General features: G+C 38.9%; 1 protein-coding gene across 5 annotated transcripts in view; it reads left to right on the forward strand.

The window, feature by feature from the left end:
* The window catches only part of PRUNE2 (prune homolog 2 with BCH domain), a 125,995-nt gene that overhangs the window by 65,775 nt on the left and 36,775 nt on the right, over positions 1 to 23,445 (forward strand). For all 5 annotated transcript variants that reach the window (XM_079331175.1, XM_079331171.1, XM_079331173.1 and 2 more), the window contains exons 7-9: positions 7,360 to 7,518; positions 8,510 to 14,999; positions 15,440 to 16,241. In XM_079331175.1, the coding sequence (XP_079187301.1) occupies positions 7,360 to 7,518; positions 8,510 to 14,999; positions 15,440 to 16,241 (7,451 nt within the window). The remainder of the gene's footprint in view (positions 1 to 7,359; positions 7,519 to 8,509; positions 15,000 to 15,439; positions 16,242 to 23,445) is intronic.

Genomic DNA, 23,445 nt, shown 5'->3' on the forward strand with positions numbered 1-23,445 from the left:
ATTTTGTATGGGAGATCTTTCCCTATAAATATGGTACATAAGCAGTTGCCTTTACTTATAGTCTTTGTATACCTGTGGTTTCAAAATAAAAGACTTTCCTCTCCATGTACTTTTGTTAAAAAAAACCCATTCATATTTACTTCAACCTTTAAAATTATGTGGAGGGAGTACCGTTCAACGTACTACATTTCTCTGTACTTCTCTACTTGGAGCAAAAGTTCATACAGCTGTTATTAAAAATTTTCTAGTTGGTCCCTTAGCTTATTTTACAGGCAGAGTGTTAAAGACACATTTGAAAAGGAGGTGTCATTTAAGCCTTTGAACTTGAAAATTACATCTATATATTTTAATTTATTTTGCATTTTTAGCAACTCCAAACTACTTACCATCAACAACCAGAAATGCTCACAATTGGGAGCTTTATCAGTCACAGTTTACCTATTACAGAAAACATCCACTAAAAAATGAGACAAATTGCAAGCACTTTGAATTTCTTCCCTTAGAGATGGAAATAAATTTGCCTCTGTGCCAGACTACATGATGTACTTTGATGTTCTCTGATTTCTGTACTGCTGCAAAACGTTTTTCGTCTAGATATTGAGGTTACATCCATCTAATATTATTATTAGATAGACAAGAGTTTGCAGACCATTATCTGTGTTTATTAATGTGTTTAGGCAATGCAATGTTTATGTTGTGCAGCAGTGGCAGTGCCTTGGCAGGGTTTAATCTCCAGCCCTTCTGATCTGCTGCATTCTTTGAGTACATGTGCACAAACCCCACTGACACCAGGGAGCATTTTTGACTGTTGTATTTCAGAGAGCTTGTTGTTCACCTCAGCACTCACGGGGGGTTGCCTTGCTTATGGATAAGAATTTGTGTTCCTTAGGTGGGGGACAGTGATAGACATTGAAGGCAGGTATTCCAACTCTAGGAAGAATGTTGTAGGCTGAATGGGCCATGATGATATCCTTATGTTACACGTATATCATAATGTCTTTTGGGATACATGAAGATGCTCTGCCCCAGCTCCTGAATTCAGAGCTGCCTCAGCTAGTTCTGTAAATGGGGAATAATGAAACTGAAGTTTGGCAGTGTAACTGAGCAAAATTTTTCTACCTCAAGTTCTACAAATGGAGACTTCACAGTCTGGCCCGGAAACCATATGATGTGCTTAATACACAAAAAAACATGTAAATCTTTGTATGCTCTACTTAAACAAAGGTTAAAATGGACAAGCCTGAATTTGAATATCCAGAATTTGTACCTTTATCAAATGTGAGTAAAACCTGTTTAGCTGCAATCTGAATTCATAACAAATGGATCATTGTTAGAACACTAGGATGAAATGCACCAATGCTCTAGAAAACACACCCTTTCCATTATGAACCTGTCTAAATATGCTTTCATTAAACAAATCATGCTAATTTTTTTTTTTCATTAAAGAGGAATTCTTGTTTTTTCTTAGCTTTCTTTTGGTTTTTTGTTTTTTTTTTGTTTGGTTTTTTTTTAAGTTACTCTGCTTTTAATGAAAATCACAGACAGTAAAAACACAGCCATCATTACAGTACTAAGGGGTGTGAGTGCTAAACAGACACTCATTGAATTACTCAACATGAGCATTCCACAGTGCTATAGTATTTCCAGTTCAAATGCTTTCCAACTTAAGTTTGGAATTCCTAAAGTTAAATATGTGGCTGGAGTAATCATAGAGCAAAATAGCAAATCTCAAATATGCCCATTTGCCTCCTCTTTAGTTTAGGACCTAATACCTTTTTTGTCTTTGGAAACAGTACACATAAAAAAGAATTTGATGCTGTTTTTCTTCTCAGCAGAAGACTGATAAATTTCAATGCAGAAGATCTGCTATTTGGTACATCAAAATGCACAACAGAAAAATGCAGTCTTTCCTTACATAAAAGGTAGTGATTTTTAATACAGCATTTTTACCAGTGGTGTTCATAGGAGCAAACAGAGGTAAAACAGATACACTTGTTCATGTTTCTAGAGTCTTGTAAACATCATATTTATATATAGTTTATACTGTTCTTTAAATTTTCAGTGACTTTCACTTGAAAACTTTTTATTAAAAAAATGAGTATTTTTCTGCACTCTTTTGCCTTGCTTTTTAATTTTATTTTTTTTATAAAGGAGGGGGCTTCTAGTAATTAGCTGGATTTACAACAAATGGCACACAGACTGTTAGCTCTGCATGTGTGCTGTATCATTGGTGTTTACCCTATTATATTGCAATTTAAGTATGTCATAAAGTTTTATCAGTGATCACATAGAAATAAACTGGAATGCAGAAGTACCGACCATGAAATATTAAGAGAATGCAGTATGTAGCAGTATCTATGACTTATGTATTGTGATAATTGCATCAGTTGTGAAAATTATAATAGGATACTATATTCCTCATTTATATTTTGTGACGGTTGGGTATTTTTAGCAAATGAGTTGTCAGCAGAAAGGCTTCATTAGACCCATCAGGGTATCTGCCCATGAATAACGAATCCCAAACTGTACTGACAGTTTCCTTGAGCCAAAATGATGGAGCACCTCTGACAAAAGCCATATTGTGCTCCCCATGTGAGAAGTGTGAAGAACAAAAGAGACAGTTTGTTCTTAATTTGGTCAGGTTAATATTGACACAGTTAGCTTAGAAGAGTCAGAAGTGTGTGTAATGTACACTTTACATTACTTTGCAGTGATCACTTGGGTAATTGGCTGTTGATTTCATGAATCAGTGTTGCAAGAGACAGAGAAGTTACAGATTCTCTTAAGATATTTCTTGGATATTTTGCTTCTTTTAAAGGATTATCCATGTCTATAGTTACATTATCTGTTAAAAAGAGATTCCTGAGAATCAAAAAGGAAAATAGTTTCAGTGAAAGAAATTTTCTAGCAGTATACAACTTACATAAAATGGTGTTTCTTAACAAAAATACATAATAACGAGACAGGATATTGTTCAAAAATCCTTCAAAAGTCTTTGGATTTCTTCAGCTTTCTCATTCTGCTCACCTAACTGATATGAAAAAAATTGTAAATTTCAGAATGCTCATCATATTGCTGTGTTACAGCAGAAGCTATTTATATGCATTTGACAAAAGCACCATTTTATTACACTTTATGACTCTAAATTACTTCAGTGGTTATGTTGCTGTTAACTGTGCAAACTACATGTACTGCTATGTTCTGTTTATTTCAAGAACATGCATTTCAAGTATGCTAACAATTGATTTTTTTGTTTATAAGTTACTTAGAGGGCATTATAAAAACTAATAATGTTTACATATGCTGTTTACCTACTGTATACTGCATAAATATTCATTAATGCTTAAGCCAGCACATACTAGTCAAAGAAAAGGAGTGTATAAAAATGATCAGTTAATTGACCTTTGTCATTGTTTATGTATCAGTGAATTTGTCAGTGTATCTCCTGTTATACTAATTTATCAACAGCATATTTTAAATGCTTGTAATTAATTTGGGATGTACCAGCTTAACTGTTGAAATTGCTGGCATTTATTTTTCCTCTCTGAAGGCATTTTAAAAAATTTTCTGTAAGCATTTTAATGCATGCAATGTTCCTGTTAATTAGGTTAGCAAATTAGTAGGAGAGTCCAGTGTATCTATTATGTCTTTCAATATATGGTCTTTGGTAATTTTTAAGATTTGTTTGCAACTGTCATTTATTTGAAGGTTTGAATGCTTGTGAAGGGAGTATCTGAATTTTGTTGCTGGTAGTAATTCAAAAGAATAAACTTCAGGAGTGTTTAGGCAGGTTATCAGGGATTTTCAGGTGGTTTTGAATCTGCTATAGTGCAGATTTTTTATTTGAACAGATTTTAATTGCTCCAGCTGCAGTTAGGAATGGGATAACTGAGGTGACTTTTTCATGCTCAAGGATGTTTTGGAACAGTTTATAATCTATCCAATTTTTGTGTCTTCAGAAGATTTTACTGGTTTTGGACATTCAAAGTTTATTCAGAATAAATTCTTACCATAACCCTCTATTCAGATGTCTCATCTGAGTGTCCACCAATAAACTGGCAGCTGACTATTTCTGGATTAATCTGTGTAAATTTCACATAAACCAAATTTTTAGGTGCTATGCAAACATCAAAGGGGAATTTCATTTCTAGTCACAGAAAGGAGTCTACTTCCAAAGCATTTGACAAACAGATTTTTTTGTTTTGAGTTTAACTTGGGGGGAGGGTGGTGCATTTTGTGGACACATTTGAGTAGATTAATGAATAGTATTTATATATTTGTAACAAAATCAGTAATTTATTAGGTAGGAAACAGATGCAGGGGAGTAACATGCCAATCTGCACATGCAGTTGTGCTGTGTTCATAATGAACTGCTGTTTATTCAAGGCCAGTGTAGCTTGGCAGCATCAAAAGAAGTCCTGGCTAGAAGATGACAAAAAATATTTTAATACAAACAGCATAAACATAAAGGGGAAAATAAAATTTCTAAGTCTTTGTTCAGCAATAGTTATCAGAAAAAAGACATTTATGCTTCATGCATTATGTTCCCAATTGAGAAAGGTGGATGTATGGTTTATATTTAAAATTCTACATAACTGGGCTAGCCCAAGTATTAATAAGAATAGGAAACATAAAAATTTACCTCCTGTAAATTTTTGTGTTTGGTGTGGGCTGTGTGTGAAAGAAGGTAATTTTTTTTATGCAGTGAGTGTAAAAATACTTTGCCTCAGGCCTTGCTTGTGTGTTTGTGTGTGTATGTATTTTTTTAAGATTTGCACAATTCAAAGAGGAACAAGGGAACCTATAGAAAGAATCTGTGGTAGTTGTCTGTTACAATAAGGTAACATCATCATGGACACATACAAGGGACTGCAGAATTAGGTTAGCTTGTGGATTTAATACTATTATTTTAACATCTATTTTTTTTTTAATGAAATATTGGCACAATGGATCTCATAAAGTATATTTCTAAGAAGAACCCTGTGATTTATTCAAGAAATAGCAATAGACCAGTATCACAGAACTACAGAATTATTTCGGTTGGAAAGGACCTCTGGTGGTCATCCAGTCCAATCTTCCTGCCAAGGCAGAATCACCTAGAGAAGGTGACACAGGAATGTGTCCAGGTGGATTTTGAGTGTCACCAAAGAGGGAGACTCCACAACCTCCCCAGGCAGCTGGTTCAGTGCTCTGCCACCTCAGTGTAAATAATTTCTGCCTCAAGTTATGGTGGAACTTCTTGTGCTTTAGTTTATGGTCATTGCTCCTTGTCTTTTCTCTGGGCACCACAGAAGAGTCTGGCACCATCCTCCTGACACTCACCTTTGAGGTATTTCTATGTATTGATGAGATCCCCTCTCAGTTTTCCCCAGGCCAAACAGACCCAGCTCCAGCTCCCAGAGTCTCTCCTCACAGGAGAGAAGCTCCAGAGCCCTGATCATGCTTGTGGCTCTCCACTGGACCCTCTCCAGCAGCTCCTTGTCTCTCTTGTGCTGAGGAGCCCAGAACTGGACACAGCACTGCAGGTGTGGCCTCACCAGGGCTGAGCAGAGGGGAGGGATCACCTCCCTCCACCTGCTGGCCACACTCTTCCCAGTGCAGCCCAGGATCCCCTTGGTCCTCCTGGCACAGGGGCACTGCCAGCTCATGGACAGCCTGTGATGCACCAGGAGCCCCAGGTCCTTCTCCACAGAGCTGCTCTGCAGGAGCTCAGCCCCAGCCTGTGCTGGCACTTGGGGCTGCTCCTCCCCAGGTGCAGGACCTGGCACTTGCCCTTGTTGAGCCTCATCAGGTTTCTCTCTGCCCAACCCTCCAGCTGATCCAGGTCCCATGGAATGGCAGCAGAGTCTTCAGGTGGATCAGCTACTCCCCCCAGTTTAGTGTCACCATTTGCTGGGAATGCACTCAATCCCTTCCTTCAGGTCATGAGAAACAAGTTGAATAAGATTGGATCCAGTATTGATCCCTTGGGAATACCACTGACTGCAAGCTTCCTGCTGTTCTCTGCTCCACTGATCATGACTCCCTGTGCTGTGCCATTCAGCCAGTTCTTGATCCACCTCACTGTGCATTCCTCTAACCCACATTTTCTTGGCTTTACCTATGGGGGTGTTGTGGCAGACAGTGTCAAACCCGTGCTGAAGCTCAGGTAGACACCATTCATTCCTTGTGGACATCACCCCTTGTTGACCCATCCTGCCATGCCATCATAGAAGTCTGTGAGATTGATCCAACCTGATTTGCCTTTGGTGAATCCATCCTGACTACTCCTGTGTTCCTGAGGACCTTTTTGTCTTCTTAATGCTTTTTGATGATCTCTAGAATGATCTGTTCTGTCACCTTTCCAGGAACTGAGGAGAGGCTGGCTGGCTGGTAGTTTCCCAGGTCTCCTTGCCATTTTTGAAGACAGGAGTGACACTGGCCTTCCTTGAATCATCAGGCACTTCTCCCTTTCTCCTCTTCTACCTCATGATTTTTCAAAGATGATGAGTAGCAGCAGAGTAACAGCTCTCTGCCAGTTCTCTCAACAGCCATGGGTACATCCTATCAGATCCCATGGATTTATGGTGTTAAGTCTGCATAGTTGATCTCTAACCCAGCCCTTGACAGCCAAGGGGAAGCCTTCCTTTCTCCAGCCTTCCTCTCTTACCTCTGAGGTCTGGGACTTGTGAGGGCCGGACTCAGCAGTAAAGACAAACAAAGAATGAATTCAGTAATTCTACATTTTCTTTGTCTTCTGTCACCAGAACGCCCATCTGATTCAGCAGTGGCCCTGCATTTTCCCTAATCTTTCTTTTGCTGCTGATAAAATTATAAAAGCCCTTCTTGTTGTTCTTGATATCTCTTGTCAGACTCAGTTCTACTAAGTGGGCCTCCCTCATTGTATCTCTGAAACTCGATGTTCCAAGAGTCCTTCCATGTGGCTTGTCCCTTATTCCACACTGCATAAATTTCTTTATTGAGTTTGAATTTTTCTAGGAGTGCAATGCTCATGCATGCAAGTCTCCTATCCCCTTTGCCCAGTTTCTTTATCATGGGCATAGACTAGCCTAGAGCTTGGAGTGCTTCTAAGCAATGTTGCAAAAGCAGGCTGCAGGAACAAGTAAGAATTAAGTTTCACCAGAAGATTCAAAAGGCAAAATCTGTGTTTAATATTTTCGTGTTCTTCCATTACTGTGCTATGGGACTGGTTCTTGATTTTTATTAGGCACATAGTTGTTTTGACAAGTGAAATGGAATTCTCTTGCTTTTTAGACCTGCTGATACTTTTAAACATTTACAGCTGTTTGTTTGGCAAGTTTTGATGAAAAGAACAAGAAAAGTTGCTGATATTTCTTTTAATTTCTTAATGTTTTTCAGGACTGCATGTTACACAGGAATCTCATTGGTGATCTGAAAGCATTCATAGATAAATATGGGCTTGATGTGCTTGTCATTGTGGCCAACTGCTTGTCAGAGGAGAAGCAAACAAAACAACAAATAGCAGTATACTCGGAAAATGTAGAGCTAGGCAATCAAGTAAGTACCTGGAAAAACAATCAGATATTTTTCCTGGAAAAAAAATGTTGGGGTTTTTTTAAGTACTCCATATCAAGATGTTGCTTAATTAAGTGAGGTAAAAACATAGCAACAGTTGACCAGCAACAGAGCTATTTGAAATTACTGCATTATTTATGTAGTAAGAGGACAAAAGACTATAATATTTATTCAGACCAAGCTAATAGAAAAAGGTTAAGAGAAATACTGAAAGAGGCAAGATTATTCAATTCAGTAAAAGTGTTGTTTTGGGCTATTTTCCCCACTAGTTTTGACTTGGGTTTGTATTGTGATTTACACAAATGTGTCTTTGGAATTGAGTGATAAGCAAACACTTTGTAAATGATAATGAATAGAAGTCATATATGTATATGTTATTCCTAAAGAATTCAAGCTCTGAAATCAAAACAAATTATTACTACTCTATACATTTGTCCAGAGCTAGGTGTTTCCCATTTTTTAAACTGTATTTATCCCCAGATAGAGATTATCTCAGTGGCAACTTTTTGAGCCGTTTTCTCAGTTTTGAAAACTTGTGATTTTAGGGTGTCTAGTCACATAGGTGGCTAAGTGACTCCATTGTTTTCAAGGTCAATATAAATGCATTTACTTATTTTAATAATATAATTATCCCATTCTAGAAATAAATTTCTAAAGTACTATTACATAAATTTTACTCAGATTTCTTAAGGGAACAATCAAATTCTTACTTGGATTTTCTATTACTAACAAGAAATGAACTGAAAAGTCAAATGGTATAATTTCTGACCAATCATACAACACATATTTTGTCTTGATCTTCTCTTGTAATACTTCATCTATTTGAGGCTCATAATAAGGATGCTATGGTGAAATGGCCAACCAATAGGTTAATAAGAAGAGATAGGTATGTCTGTATTACATGATGAAGTAGTAAATCTGTACCTTATGTCCATGATTGCAGTGACTTCTGAAATATCCCATTTTTCAACAGATCTGCTGTGAATTAGAAGAATGTCAGAATCCTTGTTTAGAGCTGGATCCTGTAGAATGTGAATGTGACCAAATTCTCATTTATCATCAAGAAAATTCTTTGGTGTCCTGTGATCAAATTTTTCTTCTAATTAAGGAGGTTATAAATAGAAGGCAACCGGAAATGGTATCAAACAGTAGAACTTCTTCTACTGAAGCTGTTGCTGGAAGTGCTCCACTTTCACAAGGATCTTCTGGTATCATGGAGCTATATGGTTCTGATGTAGAACCACAGCCCAGTTCTGCCAATTTTGTAGAAAATCCTCCAGATCTAAATGGGTCTATGCAAGCCCACATTGATGTTAATGTAGACCTTGTGAGTCCAGACAGTGGCTTGGCTACCATAAGAAGCAGCCGGTCTTCCAAAGAGAGTTCTGTTTTTCTTAGTGATGATAGTCCTGTTGCAGAAGGTGCTGCTTCGCATCACAGTCTTCTGCCTGGCTTTGATTCCTACAGCCCTATTCCTGAAGGAGCAATAGCTGAAGAACAAAAGTCTCAGTCAGGAAATAACAGTGATAACTTCGATCTTTTCAATTTTGATCTGGCACCCATGGTTACAGCTCCATCTGAGTCTTCTTCTCGTTCTGTTGATTGTTCCCCAACTGATGACTATTTTCTCAATAGTGATTCATCAGAAGGGCATCAACTCACTCTGAAGAAAAAACTTAATGAGGCAAACCTATTAGAAAATGATACAGTAAAGTATTCAACTGACTTATTTACGACAAAAATGGAGGAAGACAATCTGGCTGAATTTGATGAGAATCCAGGAGAAATGTGTGAGAAAACTTCAAGTTTGATTGATTTAGTTGAAGGTGATTCTTCTTCACCAGAAATGTTGAAATCTGCTGATTCAAGAATTCCACCAACTCCTATGAATAGTCTTGTAGATACTTCACCGTTAGATAATGGGCAGCCTTTAATTTTCTCACAAGATGTCATTAAAAAAATCAATGAAATAGATGGCACAAATTACTCTCAGTCTCGTGTTAGATATGGGAGTTGGTGGGATGGCTTTGACCTAGATTCCAGAAATGCTGATGCATGGAGTTCAAGTGAGCAGGAGTCTGTATTTCAGAGTCCTGTCTTATGGAAAGATTCTAAAGAAAGTCCCTTGCTACGAGAACATACTGATAGAAGAGCCTCAGATTCTGTGTTCCTCCAAAAACAGCCAAAGCAAATGGAATATGTGAAAGCAGGTCTGTGGGATAATCAGTTTAAACAAGATAATTGGAACCATGAGAATCAAGAGGAAAACAGTGGACATTCATGTTTGCAAACTGCTTCTCTAGATGAGACAAAGCAAGAAGTGGAAAACTTTACAGACATGTGGAAGGTCAGCCAGCCAACACCTATGATGTCAGATGCATGGTGTAGTGGTGAAGGAAAAGGTAGCCAGCTGGCTGGAGATTCTTACAAAATCTGGACCGAGTTTGATGAAGGAAATGCTGGTAGATCCTCAGAAAATGTTTGGAAAATGCCCAAAGAGAGAGAATTAAAATCAGTGAATATTCCTGAGGAATGGGCCATATCAAAAACTGGTTTATCAGATTCTTCAGAAATCACAGTGGACAATGAGATTGAAAATCCAGAAGTGTGGGATAAAGGAAGATATTATTCAGTAGAAGACCATGAAAAATCTGAAAATACAAATTTTGTTTTCAACAACATGCAAAATAATTCCAAGCTGAACACAGGGGAAAAAACTGTGTTTGGTGATCCTAAACATAGACCAAAACAATTTGAAAATATAGATACCTGGAATATGTATGATAAAAACATCAGAAAAGAAGTAACAGAAGTAGTGGTGCCATGGGAGGATACCTTCTTATATAAAAATTCAGATCTCAGTTCCTCAAATATAGCAGAAGATTTAGTTGTTTCTCCACCAGACACCAATTACTCAACGTCTGATTCATATATATCACCTACATATGTGGAAGATGAAAGAGAAAATGAGGACAAGGATTTTAATGAAGAAACAGTTACTGGTAAATTTATGAACACAAATTTGGCTGAGTCAAAAGTACTTGAGAAATCAAGTGAGGAGCCATTATCTCCTAACAATGTGCCTTTTTCGAAGAGACATACAGATATCTGGAACTCTCCCCTAAATAACATCACCCAGTTGCAAGAAAGAAATTCTGAAATTCCAGTTCTTTCTGTCTCTGCTAAACATTTTCTTAATTCAGAAGAAACAGCTGATTTATGTTTTTCAGCTGAAACATGTACCAGTGAAAATAACTTTCCTGTATCTGAAAGCAGAAGAGTAATACTGGCATATAATCAAACAGTGAATGACTTATCACCATCACAGAATGAATTAAATGTTAGACAGAGAGTAGCTGACAGTGCAGAAACAGTGGGCAATGTTCCTGTAGAAGACACCAACACCTCTACACCAACTATAGAAAATGAAAATGGTTTGGATGTGAAAATATGTGACTTGGGGAGCGAGATACTTAGTGAGAATGCAGCACGAAACACTGCCAGTATTGATGAAGAGCTGGAGAGTCAGGACTCAGTGCACCAGCCGAACTCAGGTTTACAGACTGAGCAGGATCATGAGGAAGGCTGGGACAATGCCATTGTCATCTCTGAGGAAGGAAAAGAATGTGAGAGAGCACATGTGACAAGTGGACAGCAGATGATTAATGGCATTGGTAATAAGCCAGTGCAAGAGGGCAATGAATCTTCAGGTGAAACAGATTTAGAAGAAAGTGTGCAAACAACTGAAGTTGCCAGCCCCCAAGAAAAAATGAGAAATAGTGTTAGTTTGGAAGAATTACTCACAGAAAATGTGTCATTTTCCAATCAAAACAATCCAATTAGTCAGGACGAGAGAAAAGACGTATTGCAGAATAGTTTAGAATCTTCAAGTATTTCTGAAGGAGGCAGAGATTATGAATTTTTCTATGACCCCTTACCACAAAATTACAATTATGGTGAAGTGTCACAGCTGCTTTCTGAGGGAGCTGAAAAAGAGGCTACAGTGACAGAGGATGAAACAAGTCCCAAGATGGAAAGTATTTCTGAAAGTTCTGATAAGGGTAGTGATACTTCTGAAAATAATTCTTCTAAAATGCCTGGTAACTCAGGTGTCTGGAATGACTCTGGAAAAAATGATTATGGCCAAGCCACATCATTTCTATTGACGGATAAACCACAAGAACCTCTGGGAGAAGGGCAAGAATTCTTACATGAAGTGACTCCTAAACATCCAGATATTTGTAATTCTGAGTTAGTATCTTTTAAAAATAGCTCAGAATTGATGAGGATCAATGAAAATTCTTTCACAAATGAGTTTAAGAAAAATCCTTCTGGATCTGTTAGTGTTCCTGATATTACACATATGTCTGTGGTGGAAAATTCATTTTCACTTCAAATAGGTTCTGGGAGAAATGAAAACTCTAAAAATTTACAGCCTGCTAATAATCTTTGTGAAGAGCCATTTGCAGTGCTTCAGGACAGTTTTCCCCAAACTACTTGGGATTCACAGCCATGTGAAGATTTGCAATCTCCTGGAACAAGTCCTGAGGCAAGCGAAGTCCTTGAAATAGCAAATACCACAAGCAGCCTTTCAAAAGATATACAGATCAAAAGCTATTTGGAAGAAGATAATGTGTGGAGTAATTCAATAAACGACTATACACACTCAAGTGGAACAAGTCCTGACTTAAGTGATGCATCTGTGAATGTGTGGGGAGACCTTCCAGTTGCTAGTCATCATGAAAGAAGCAGGGATATGTGGGAGATTAAAAATAATAAAAATCTTGAAGATTCTTTTAAAAAGCAGGAATTTGGGAATGGATATGAAGAAGGATTTCAAACAAGTGGCGAAGAGAACAAAGTTCCTAAAGGTTTAGATTTTTGGAATGCCCATGTGGATGATGATACTGCATCTTCTTTATCAAGTCCTGACATAAATGAGGATTCAGAGAATTCAGAGGCATGCCCAGAAGTGATTAATGAAGATTCAATGTGTGAAAACAAACAACACAAAGGAACTGAAAATGGAGAGGATTATCTTCAGTACAATGCAAGAAGTCCTGAAGCTAATGAAGACAATTTAGGTGCAAAAGCTAAGGTGGGAGAGGATGTCCTGGGAAGTATCCTCAGTGAAAATTCTGGAACAATTGAAGCCGGAAAGGTATTGCAGGAGGATGTGACAGTTGACTTTACTGATCATTGTGGGACTGCTCAGTCTACTCCAGGCCACTGTAAAACACCTGATGAAAGAACTCAGATGAGTGTTTTCAATGGAAAAACAGATGGTGGGGAAGACTCTTATTTATATCAAATGAATGAAGATCCTACATCAATTTCTGCTGCTGGTGTTCAAGAAGAACGTTCTTCAAAAGCTACAGATAGGTGGAATATGTCACTGGAAGCTGATTCAAGAACTAATCCAAAATCCACGCTAGGAACATCTGATTTTCTAGGTAACAGTTCAGGATGGTGGAGTTCACAACCTTGTGAAGAGCAGCAATTGGAAGATCAGTATTCTGTTTCAAGTCATTCTGCAACAAATGAGTTAGGATATAGTAAAGAGGACTCCTGTGGTTCCCCTTCACAAGATGAACTAACAGAAGCACATTTCACTGATACAGGGAATGATGAAAATCCTCCTGCCCCCCTGTACTCTGATGAAAAAGCAAATGAAAGACTAGTACATTCTATCAATAGTCCTGATGGTCAGATAAATGAAGACACTTTACAATTCAAACAGTTGGATTCTTTCCTACTGGCTAAAGAAGAAAGGGAGTTGATAGAGCAGTTGTTTTCTACAGATGAGGAAAATCAACTCACGCCACAGAACTCTTTTTCAGATGAGGAACAAGCTATACCAAATGCAGCAGTTGAAGCAATCACTGTAGTGGATCTACCAAAAGACAGTGAGGGAAATGCTAGTATCAGTCCTCAAGGACAGTGGGAGGACACCTGTGAAAGAGTAGAGGTGCACAACTCCATGCCAGGTGCTTTCACTGTAGAAGACTTATCTTTTGAAATGGCAGAACAGTCAAGTCCAGAGTGGAATATATTAGTTCCCCAAACTACGCTTATCCCAGATATTTTACAGGATAACACACAAGAAAGTGATCAGCAGTTTTCCATAGAACCTGATTTGTGGACTAATGCTGAGAAGATTGTTACTTTGAAATCAGATGGTAAAAATCCTGATATTTTAAGTCACTGTGACCAAGACAATGGTTCAGAGTCATCAAGCAGTCCTGATGTGTGCCAGGAATATGAAGCTAAGCGTGCCTCTATTCCATCTTCTCAGATTGCAATGGAGCCTGAAGACAAAGACAGTCAGCCAATTCATACAAGATCAAATAGGAATGAAGAGGCAGATTTTGATTCAAAGCAACAGTTAGTAGTGCAGGAGTTGAAGATGCACTCTGAAAATAGTAGTCCCCAGGACTACGAACCAGTAAAGACCAATGAATTGTATCAGCTTATGTCTTCTAAACCTCAGGAGCCTCCTGAATCTGCAATTCCAGAAGAATACAGTCTAGAAAATAAGCTAGGTTCTGACCCTGTTGAGTCAACTGAAATTGCCAGTGAAGTTATAAAAGTGACATCCTTAGATCTGACAGACATGTTCCATGGAAGTTTCACTGATGAAAGCCATCAAGGAGCACCAGCTGATGCAGCTCAAATAGCGACCTCTCAAATACATTTGCCTCCCATGGATTTCAGTCAGCCTGTTAGGGAAGAACAAAGCTCAAAAGAAATTAGTGCCTTTGGTGAAGGCACTACTGACCATACAGCAGTAACAGGTGTTGAACTAGATGGGTCAGAAGAATGTGTGGATGAATCTGACACAGGGATAGAACATAGTATCAGGAGCACCTCAATGACTGATGTCCTGGCAGGCACCTGTGATGGAATGAACATACTGACACTGCTAGGCAATGAGGCAGCAGAAGGGAAATCAAAGGTTGAACAGACAGTCTTTCCCATATCCTTTCTACCTGGTGGTAATGAAGGTGATGAATCTGATTCAAATAATCAACTGTTTGATGACACAACAAAAGAATATCAAGCTGTAATTGAAAATTACGTTCCTGTGTTTAAGGAAATACCCAATGACCCATCACCTGTGGTGTGTACCCCACCATCCTCTGCATCTTTGGATGCTGAGCCCTCTGGCAGCAGAGAGTATGCAGATGGTGAACTCTTGTTACAGCAGCCATTTAATGACAGTGTTTCTTTGGAAAGAAGATTACCATTGCCAGCCCCTCCAGGAGGTGCAGAGGGCATCCTTGTGACTGAAGATAAGGTGTCTGAAACATCCACAGAGTGCCTTGAGGAAAATCTCACCTCAGTACCATCGCTCTCCATGTCTGAAGTAACTCCACCAGATTCTGATTTTTTGACAGGAAAATCTGAACCAGAAACAACTGATCCTGACTCACCACCAGGTGGAGATAGAAGATCATGTGATGGTAAGAAAATCTGCTTTCCAGGGCAAATATGCAAGAGAAAGGAGGAAGTGTCTGGTGTATTTCTGCTTAATGAGGAGGAGGTATTGAGTGAAGTGTGGAGTTTGTGGGTCTCCCTAATGTACAAAACATGTATTGTGGGAAGACCTCTGGTGTCATTCTCTCGGACAAATATAAAGCTTTTAAGCAGTGATGTAGGAATATATTTTGTGTTTGCACATGGCCTAGCCGATAGGATGAAAGAGAATTGTTTGAGCCTTGGGGATGATTGCCGTGTTAATGTGCAACCTTTAACAATAATGATAATGGTGATGATGTTATAAAATTCAAGTAAACATTAACCGAGCAAAGCAAACTGAATCACGGTACTGATTGAAGCATATTATGGTGACTAAATCAGTAATTCAAAAACTAAAAGAGTTTCTATTTGCCTCTTCATTTAGAAGCTGACACTGACTCCCTACTTTGTTGGGAGGAAAAACTGAGAAATTCTCCTAAGAGTCCTGAACTGGAAAACACAGAGAGTAAGGAAGATGTGAGGATGCAGGTGCTCCCAGCCTCACTGGAGACAGATTACATTCTTGTTACTGAGGAAGAAAATACACCTGCAACAAATTATACTCTTGAAAGAAGCAAAATTTATTTTCCATTTCAAGAATCCCGTGAAGGCTTTTCACCAGGCTCCTTGGATACCTTTCAGCCAATCTCCATTTCAAATGAAAGCAAAGACCACCTTGTTTGTGGGACTGGATGGGACGCTGTTCACTTAGAAGAGAAAAATTCTTCTGCTGTGCCTGAAAAGCTGGATGGTGAAAGGAAATCACAGGAAATCTGCGGGCAAGATGAGGATTGGATTATATTGGGCCAAAATGAAGTAAGTGACTTATCACCTGAAGAAATTTCTGCCAAGACAGAGATGCCAAAATCAGGGTCCGTACATCGTGATGAAGAACTGACATCTGTTGCAGCACAGGAATTGGTTCTTGACACTTGGACAGAATTTGAGGTAGAAACTTCCCTTCAGAAATCTTTTGAAGATGAAAGCTCTTCTCCTTTGGATGGCCTGACTGCTGAGAATGTGAGTTCAGGCATGACAGGAGCATCAGGGTTGCAGGTAGTTGGTGGTGACAGTACATGGGAAGCAGATTCTCAACAGAGGATTGGGAATAATGTAGCAACACAACAAGAAATGAAGGAGGAAACAGTTCTTCTCAACAGTGATGGAGAATTGAATCAAAAATCAGGGTAAGTAAAAATCAACCTATTTTCTTTCAAAAGTCATCTGTTCATTTGTTTCCTATGTTATTGAGGTGTGTGTGTCATTATGAATAGATGGCAGGACTTTCAAGTCTGAAGTATGCAGTGTATTTACATTATTTAACTATCAATGTATTTCTCCCTTTCTGTAAACAGATTATTGGTTCTTTGTTGCTTGATATGAGACAAATTAGTATTGTTTCACAATTGATTTGAAGGTCACTTTCTTGCAGGAGTAAATATATCTTCCTTCTGGGAAGTCCCTCTGATTGTATTAACTACATGTAAATCTGAAACAGGTACTGATATTGCCAGTACATGATGAGATTATGGAGGGATTGAAGTGAAGTACTATCTCCACCCAGTGCAAAACTGCTGAGAAGGAAGAAAGGAAGGAGTCAAGGCCAAGAGTCAGAAAAACGTGCTGCTTAGTGAGGAAAGAAAAGCATGAAGGAAAGTTGTGGTGTTTGTGATTATTTTCAAGGTCCAGTCAGATCAGAGGAGCATTTTGACTGTTTGAATTGAGCTGGCAATTGAAGCAGTGAGTGAGTACATCTGGACCTGGCTTTGGGTGGACATGGTGCCTCCGTGCTGGCATTATTCCTGCTGCCAAGGGACTCTGCTGTGTCATCAGATGGAGTGAGGGGTGGCCCTCCTGACTCCATTCATAGTGGTGTATTGGAGAGGATGCTCCTCTTGTTGACCTCTCTTCCTCTGCAAACAGCATATTGCCATCAAGAGAGAGGAAAATCTTCAGAAGTGTTAGCAGAAGATGAGCACTCATCAGATTTATAGAATCTGAAGTAGATCAAATATTGAGTGCTTGACCTTGAAACTAGCAAAAGTATGGTGGGTTGGCAAAGCATTTCTGTTGCACCCAATCCTCTAAGCTTCTAAATTCCATTCCAGAAGGAAAAGTAGAAATTTTGAAATTTCCTATAGAAGAGAAATCTGAGAGAAGCCAAACAATAAAAATTTCCAAGCAGCTGTTGTGAATCCATGTTGTTATGTGGAAAGTTGGCTTAGTACCTGCGAATCTAGGAAAGCTAGATGTCCTTTGACTTGGAGGTGCTTTGTTTGTTTAACCCTGGAAGCCATTTTTCAGTGTTACCTCTGCAGGGTTTTGCTGGGAGTTCATTAAAAACAACTAATATCAATTAATAAAGATGCTTTTATGACAAGCCCTGCATTTCTAGTAAAAAAAAAATCCTAGAATCATGAAATGCTTACTAGTTCTCTTCACAATCAGTAATGAATTGTAACAGGAGGAAACAGGAAGAGTTCTTTAGGGGTGTTGGCTAGTTGCAAGCTTGCATATCTGACATGGAGAAGTCCTATTTATTTCCTCTGTCTCCCATAAAGCTTTTTAAATTAAAAATAGGCAGATACTGACCCAGTCTAAGTCATACTGATTAAATACATGCAGCCAGCATCCTAGGGGTTTGACTTGTCATATTTACATTCCCATTATGTTTTTAGAGGGGAAAATAAAACTCTAGGTGTCTAATTTAGAATGATTTGTAAATAAACCGGCAGATTTTGGACTTGAGATTACTTAGGTACAGTAAGATTCTTAATTAGATGCCTCAGGAAGAAAACCTGGTGTTTGAACTTAGACTAGTACTAGAAAAGAACATTCCTGTGGCCATGGTGTTGTAGGGGTGTTAACATCTTATTGCTATAAATTGTTAGAATATATTGTTATAAATTGTTGACAAGAGTTCTGCTGTTTTTTGGGAACTTCTGCAAATCCTGAAGTACTACTCCACAATAGTTCACATTGGAGTTTTGCATGCAGTACATTTATTAGTCTTAGAACTTAGTGTATTTGCTTAGACTAATTCCCACATTAAAATCCAAAACTGGACCATGTTAATGTTCTTGTGTTTTCAGTAAAAATTTAAAAACTCACGATGGCATATGGTGCACCATGCAAGAAAAAGTTTGAAACAATGTGATGCAGCAGAGATGCCAGCCTGTGGGAGGTTAGTGAAGAAACACTGGTGTCATCATGTAAGAGAAGAAGCTAAGACTTTCCTGATTATTGCAATACAATTTCTGGAAGGCACCTGATGGTGCTAGTTACCAGGCTCTGATTCTGCCAAAGATTTACATCAAAGTAGGATGTAAAGAAACTCTTTAGTGTGAGAGTGGAGAGGCAGTGGAACAGGTTGCTCCATCCTTGGAAGTGTTCAGAGCCAGGCTGGATGGGGCTCTGAGCAGCCTGATGTAGTGTCCATTCCTCTGTCAAGTGGGCTGGAACCAGGTGTTCTTTGAGGTTCCTTCCAACCCAAATCATTCTGTGGTTCTTTGATCTGTGAAAAATAAAGAAATTTGTCATTTGTATTCAAACTTAGCCAGTGAACAACTGCATTGTTAGTCCAAAGTTCATGAAGGCATACTTAGTAACTGTCTTCTAATCCCTTTTATATCCATATGCTATTCCCGGCTTAGGAAAAAAAAAAAGAAAACAGAAAAAAAGTTAAAAGTCCCTACTTGTACTGTGCTCAAGTAGGCTACTTTTGTAGTGGAAAGAGACAGTGAAGGATGCAGTTCACATTGTTTTTTGCTTTCATCCAATAGATGTCTGCCATTTCTTCTAATAAAACTGTCTGCTACATAGAAGAGGAAATTAAGATTTTGAAATAGAAAGCGTAAACAAAAACTAGAATTAAGAAGTGCCTTAAAATCTTGATATCTGCTAGTCACTGCCCCCTTCATCCCAATCAAACATAACTCTCAAAGCTGTTTTAAAGAAGTTTATAGCTAGAGGTAAAGTTCTTCCATCTTCTCCTGTTTTATTTCTTCAAGGACGAGCTTCAGCAGGGAGTGAAGAATAAGGATGTTTACTAGTATTAAAACACTGGAGAAAAAAAATAAGCTTGTCTCAGAAATACACAAACACCAGAAGTAACAAACCCTAGAGCTTCTTTGGGTTCCTAAAAAAGTACAAAAATATTTGATAGGATGTTACTAATGTCAGTCTTTCCAGAAAAAAACCCCAGCTTTTTATACAGCAAATTAGGTGGCAGGATAACATACTTTGCTGCTGCTGATTGGAGGTATGCCAGCAGTAAAGTTTATGAAGACAGGAGGTAATTTTCTTCTTGATGGAAGGTGTCTTGTCTTACAGAGCTGTATGAAGGTTGGTGGTGATGAATTGGTCAGGAGGCAGAGACACTGCAGATGGCTGTTCTAGGTTTTACCCAGCACATTCCTCAGGGTGTATATACCAGATATATACCAGATCATTATACCATGTATATACCAGATCATTATTGCTTTTACTTTTGTTGTAGGGAAGTATTATCCTTTTCCTTATTAGAGACAGTTGGAAAGAGCTGAACAAAATGCTGTGAAATGATGTATTGACTTAAGGTTCAAGAAGCAGTGAGAACAGTAGGAATAGGGACAGAGATATTTGGAAAGTGTGGAGGAGAGCTTAGAAAACTGGAGGCAAAACTAAGCAGAAGACAATTTTCTTTGAAGAACTACCACAATGTATTTAACCTACAGAGTAATAAGACTATAATAAGACTTCAAACTAGAATAAGACTTCTTATTAAAAGAAAGCTACATTTATCTTTCTGATAGCATTTTCTCAAAGTAACAGTAATAATTCTTTTCTGCTCACATGCATAGTGATGTTTTGGGAAAGACAGTTCTTCCACTACCTCTGTCCAAAATATCCCCCTGTGACTAGTACTGTACTGCTGTCTATTAAAATTGCCCAGTAGGGGAAGCAATCCAGTGTTATATTAATAGAAAAACCTGCTTTCATCACATTTTCCTGTGCTTGCCAGTGAATAAAGATAATTAAACTTAATTAAAGAAAAATATGTACTGTTACAAGATTAATAAGATTCTGAGACAAGTCTGCTGTCTCTGTGACATAGCCAAATACAAATAAATCTCAAAGCCATTCATTATTCAAGTCAATATCCATGCCCAGTATTACATGAAAAACTGACAAACTGAAACCCAGGAAAAAATTCACATTAACTCCAGTGACCAAAGGTTTCACCAAATTTTCTCAAGATGTCTCTTCTGTCATCCCAAAGCTAGAATAAGGCATGGGTTAGGGATCCCAGGTTTACCTTATTCTTCTATGAGCAAAGCAGGGTGCTAAATATAGGATGCTTAAAGGCTTGAAAATCTTTTTTAAGAAAAAACAAACTAACATTTAATTCCCTTTGGATACCGGTTTCCTTTTCTTCCCTTGGAAACCTGTGGGGCTGCCGTCCTTCACTTCTGTCAAGATTGTTTATTAATTGGGCAGATCCACTGGAAAGCAATTCCAGGCACTCTGGGGACCAGGCATGCTGTTTCAGTTATGCTTCCAGCTCCTGCTGAACTACAAAATTATGGACTTGAAATGGGAATTGAACTTAGATCTCCCACTTGGCAGTACAAAGCATGACATTTGACTTAATGCAAGGACCATGCTTTAAAGGTTAAAACCAAACAAGTAAAGGAGCAACAGCTGGGATGGTTGCTTGTAGGAAGGTCCTGATGATCTCATTTTTGTAAAAACAGCTTTAATATTTACATGGCAAATACCAAGACCTTTATAAAAATCGTTATAAGAGAGCAGCACTCCATTGACCAAAAAACAACTTTAAAAGGGAAAAAACCCACAACTTACTATTATTTACTAATGGTACTGAAATTTTAATTGAATTGTGAGGTTGGCCTCATAGAGCCACTTTCTTAAAGCAAGAAGACCTGGACTTAACTGGTATGGTTTAGCAGTTAAGTGAAAAATCCACTTAAGTGAAAAGCACCACTGTTTTCAATCCAATCAATGTGATCAATGACAAGAGACTTCAGCCTAAAGTGTTAACTTTAACCCTGTTGAAACAGCCCTGACTTTGGCAGTGAGCCCCCTGTGAGGTAAGTGGTCCCTGCAGAGCATCTGTGAAGGTGCCCATGAGTTGGTTCTGGCCTTTGCACAAGGCAGGGCATGGAGGTGTTTCCTTCCAGCAGGGCCTGATGACTCTGCTGCATGACCCCCAGACTTTTGCAGGTATGGACTGTGAGGTTATAAAAGCCCGGAGTTTCCTGTGTTCAGGGTCCTTCCTCAGAGGCACCCAGCTCAAGCTGTTCTTTTGTTGTGGCACCATGATTAGGTTGTATTGAGAACTGAGGCTCTGCTATGGGAAGCGTGGGGTTGCAGTGGTGAGGAAACCTAGTCTGACTGTCTGAGTGTGGGGTCCCAGCTCAGGTGCTGTGAGTGTGACTGCCAGAATGGCTCGAGGGTGGTTGGACAGGAAAGTTTTCTCAACAGCATCCTGAAATCTCAAAAATATTCTGTAGTACTCTGCACATGGAGAATTAAGACCTTGTTTTCTGCCACATTACTCATTTCACAGCTTTATCAATATCTTACTGCTAATTACTTCTGTTGTACATAAATATTTCATTGCTTTATTTCCTGGGTACAGGAAATGTAGGTATTATGGACTTCAGGGTCCATGGTTACTGGGTTTATGGTCTTCGGATTTTAAATGAATTAAATACTGGGAAGTTGAAAAAGTGCTAGAGACACCCCATCACTGGAAATTTTACTTATGGCTATATGACAGAAACATCAAAGATGATGTGTCCACAGCACAGTCCTCTTTAGAAGTGTATTTTCATATTGGTGATGATTTTTAAGTTTCTTGAAATGCTTTGTATTTATGTTTTCCTTTAAAATAGCATCTGCGACTGACTTAAGAGGACATGTGTAGCAGATAATGACCACTTTCTGTCTATGGTAAAGAGAATAACAAGGTGGGAGCCACTGAATTGACATTTACACTGTGCTGTGGCTGTGCATGGAGCTGTACTGAAAAGAGAAAATGAGGTTAGGCATTTGTTTGTTTTTGACTACTTAGGGCTAAAGCAGCCTGACATGAAAGCTTCTCCAGTGGTCATTGTTTTCCAGGAGGATCTGTGCAGTGTGAAGAGAGAAACTGGGTGAAGGTTAGGCTGTCCTAGAGTCTATTGCCTTGCTGTAGGGATTAGGATTGGAAGCTGGTTTGCATTTAGAAAGGAAACTGGATTTTTTTAGGGGCTCTATTTGCAATAGACTTCTGTAAAAGGAGACTGTGAGACTGCACTGTCTGGGAAGAGGTATCCTTTCTTTCCCTAAGAAGAACCCCCAGGACCACAGGCTGTGGGTATTGCTTCTTGCTGCACATAATTTGTATTTTCAGAATCTACTGTGCCTTCTGAACTGGTGGTTGTTGGTAGGTTTTTTTTGCTTTTTTTTTGCTGTTTGAATTTGCACCTGCATTCCCACTGCTAAATTGCAAACCAAAAAAAATTGTGCAAACCATGTTTGAATGTGCATGTGCTCTATAGCCGTGGATGCAAACAGAAATGAGGGCTGAGATAGGTTGAATCCATAAGGAACTTTTGTCATGCAGTCTCAGCATAAGCTTTCCTCAGTAAATGAAGCAGCAGGGAGCCTTTTTGCTGCTGCCAGCTGACTCGCTGCATCAAAGTTTGATGATGCTCCGAAGAAGCTCCACAGGGAATACGAGAGAGAATCGTAATTTTCACGGCCAGAGCAGAGCTCTGCATTTGTTTCAGTGCGGCTGTAAGCAAAGCCCAGTAGCTGCTGGTTCTCACAGCCGGCTGTGTGAAGGCAGGTGATCACCCTTATTTAGCAGTACCACTGCCCACGTGACGGGAAAATGGTGGAGGATCCGTATTCCCAGTGATCTGCTGGAGAGCGAGGGATCCTGAAGTGCAGCAGTGAAGCATCTTTTCCGTTTTTGCAGCCGAGAGGCCTTTTCAAGCCTTCAGAAGGTGAGTATCTCTTTGCTCTGAGCAGCAGACGTGCAGATTTTCTGATTAACCTCTCTTTACTGCGGTTACTTGAGACAGAAAAAGGGTAAATGTTAGCGTGATGCAAAGCACTCAGGACCTCATTACTGAGTGCAGGGCAGCTGTATTTTAATTCTGTTGCAGCTCTTTATGAGAGAAGCTTGCATCAGTTCAGAAGGATTTCTTTTGTCCGAGTGCATGGTATTTATAATTAGGAAACAAAACTTCACTGCACAGTCACTTAATGTGCTGCATTATTTTCAGCTTTTTTGCCTAGCTCTGAGGATGCAGGGCAAAAAGGGATGAAAAGGCATTGTCAGCATATAGCTTGCTTTTAAAAGTGATTAATTACTAGTTTGTGACAGCTCTTATTGTA

The sequence above is a fragment of the Erithacus rubecula genome (assembly GCF_903797595.1).
Source record: "Erithacus rubecula genome assembly, contig: SUPER_Z_unloc_2, whole genome shotgun sequence".
Lineage (NCBI taxonomy): Eukaryota > Metazoa > Chordata > Aves > Passeriformes > Muscicapidae > Erithacus > Erithacus rubecula.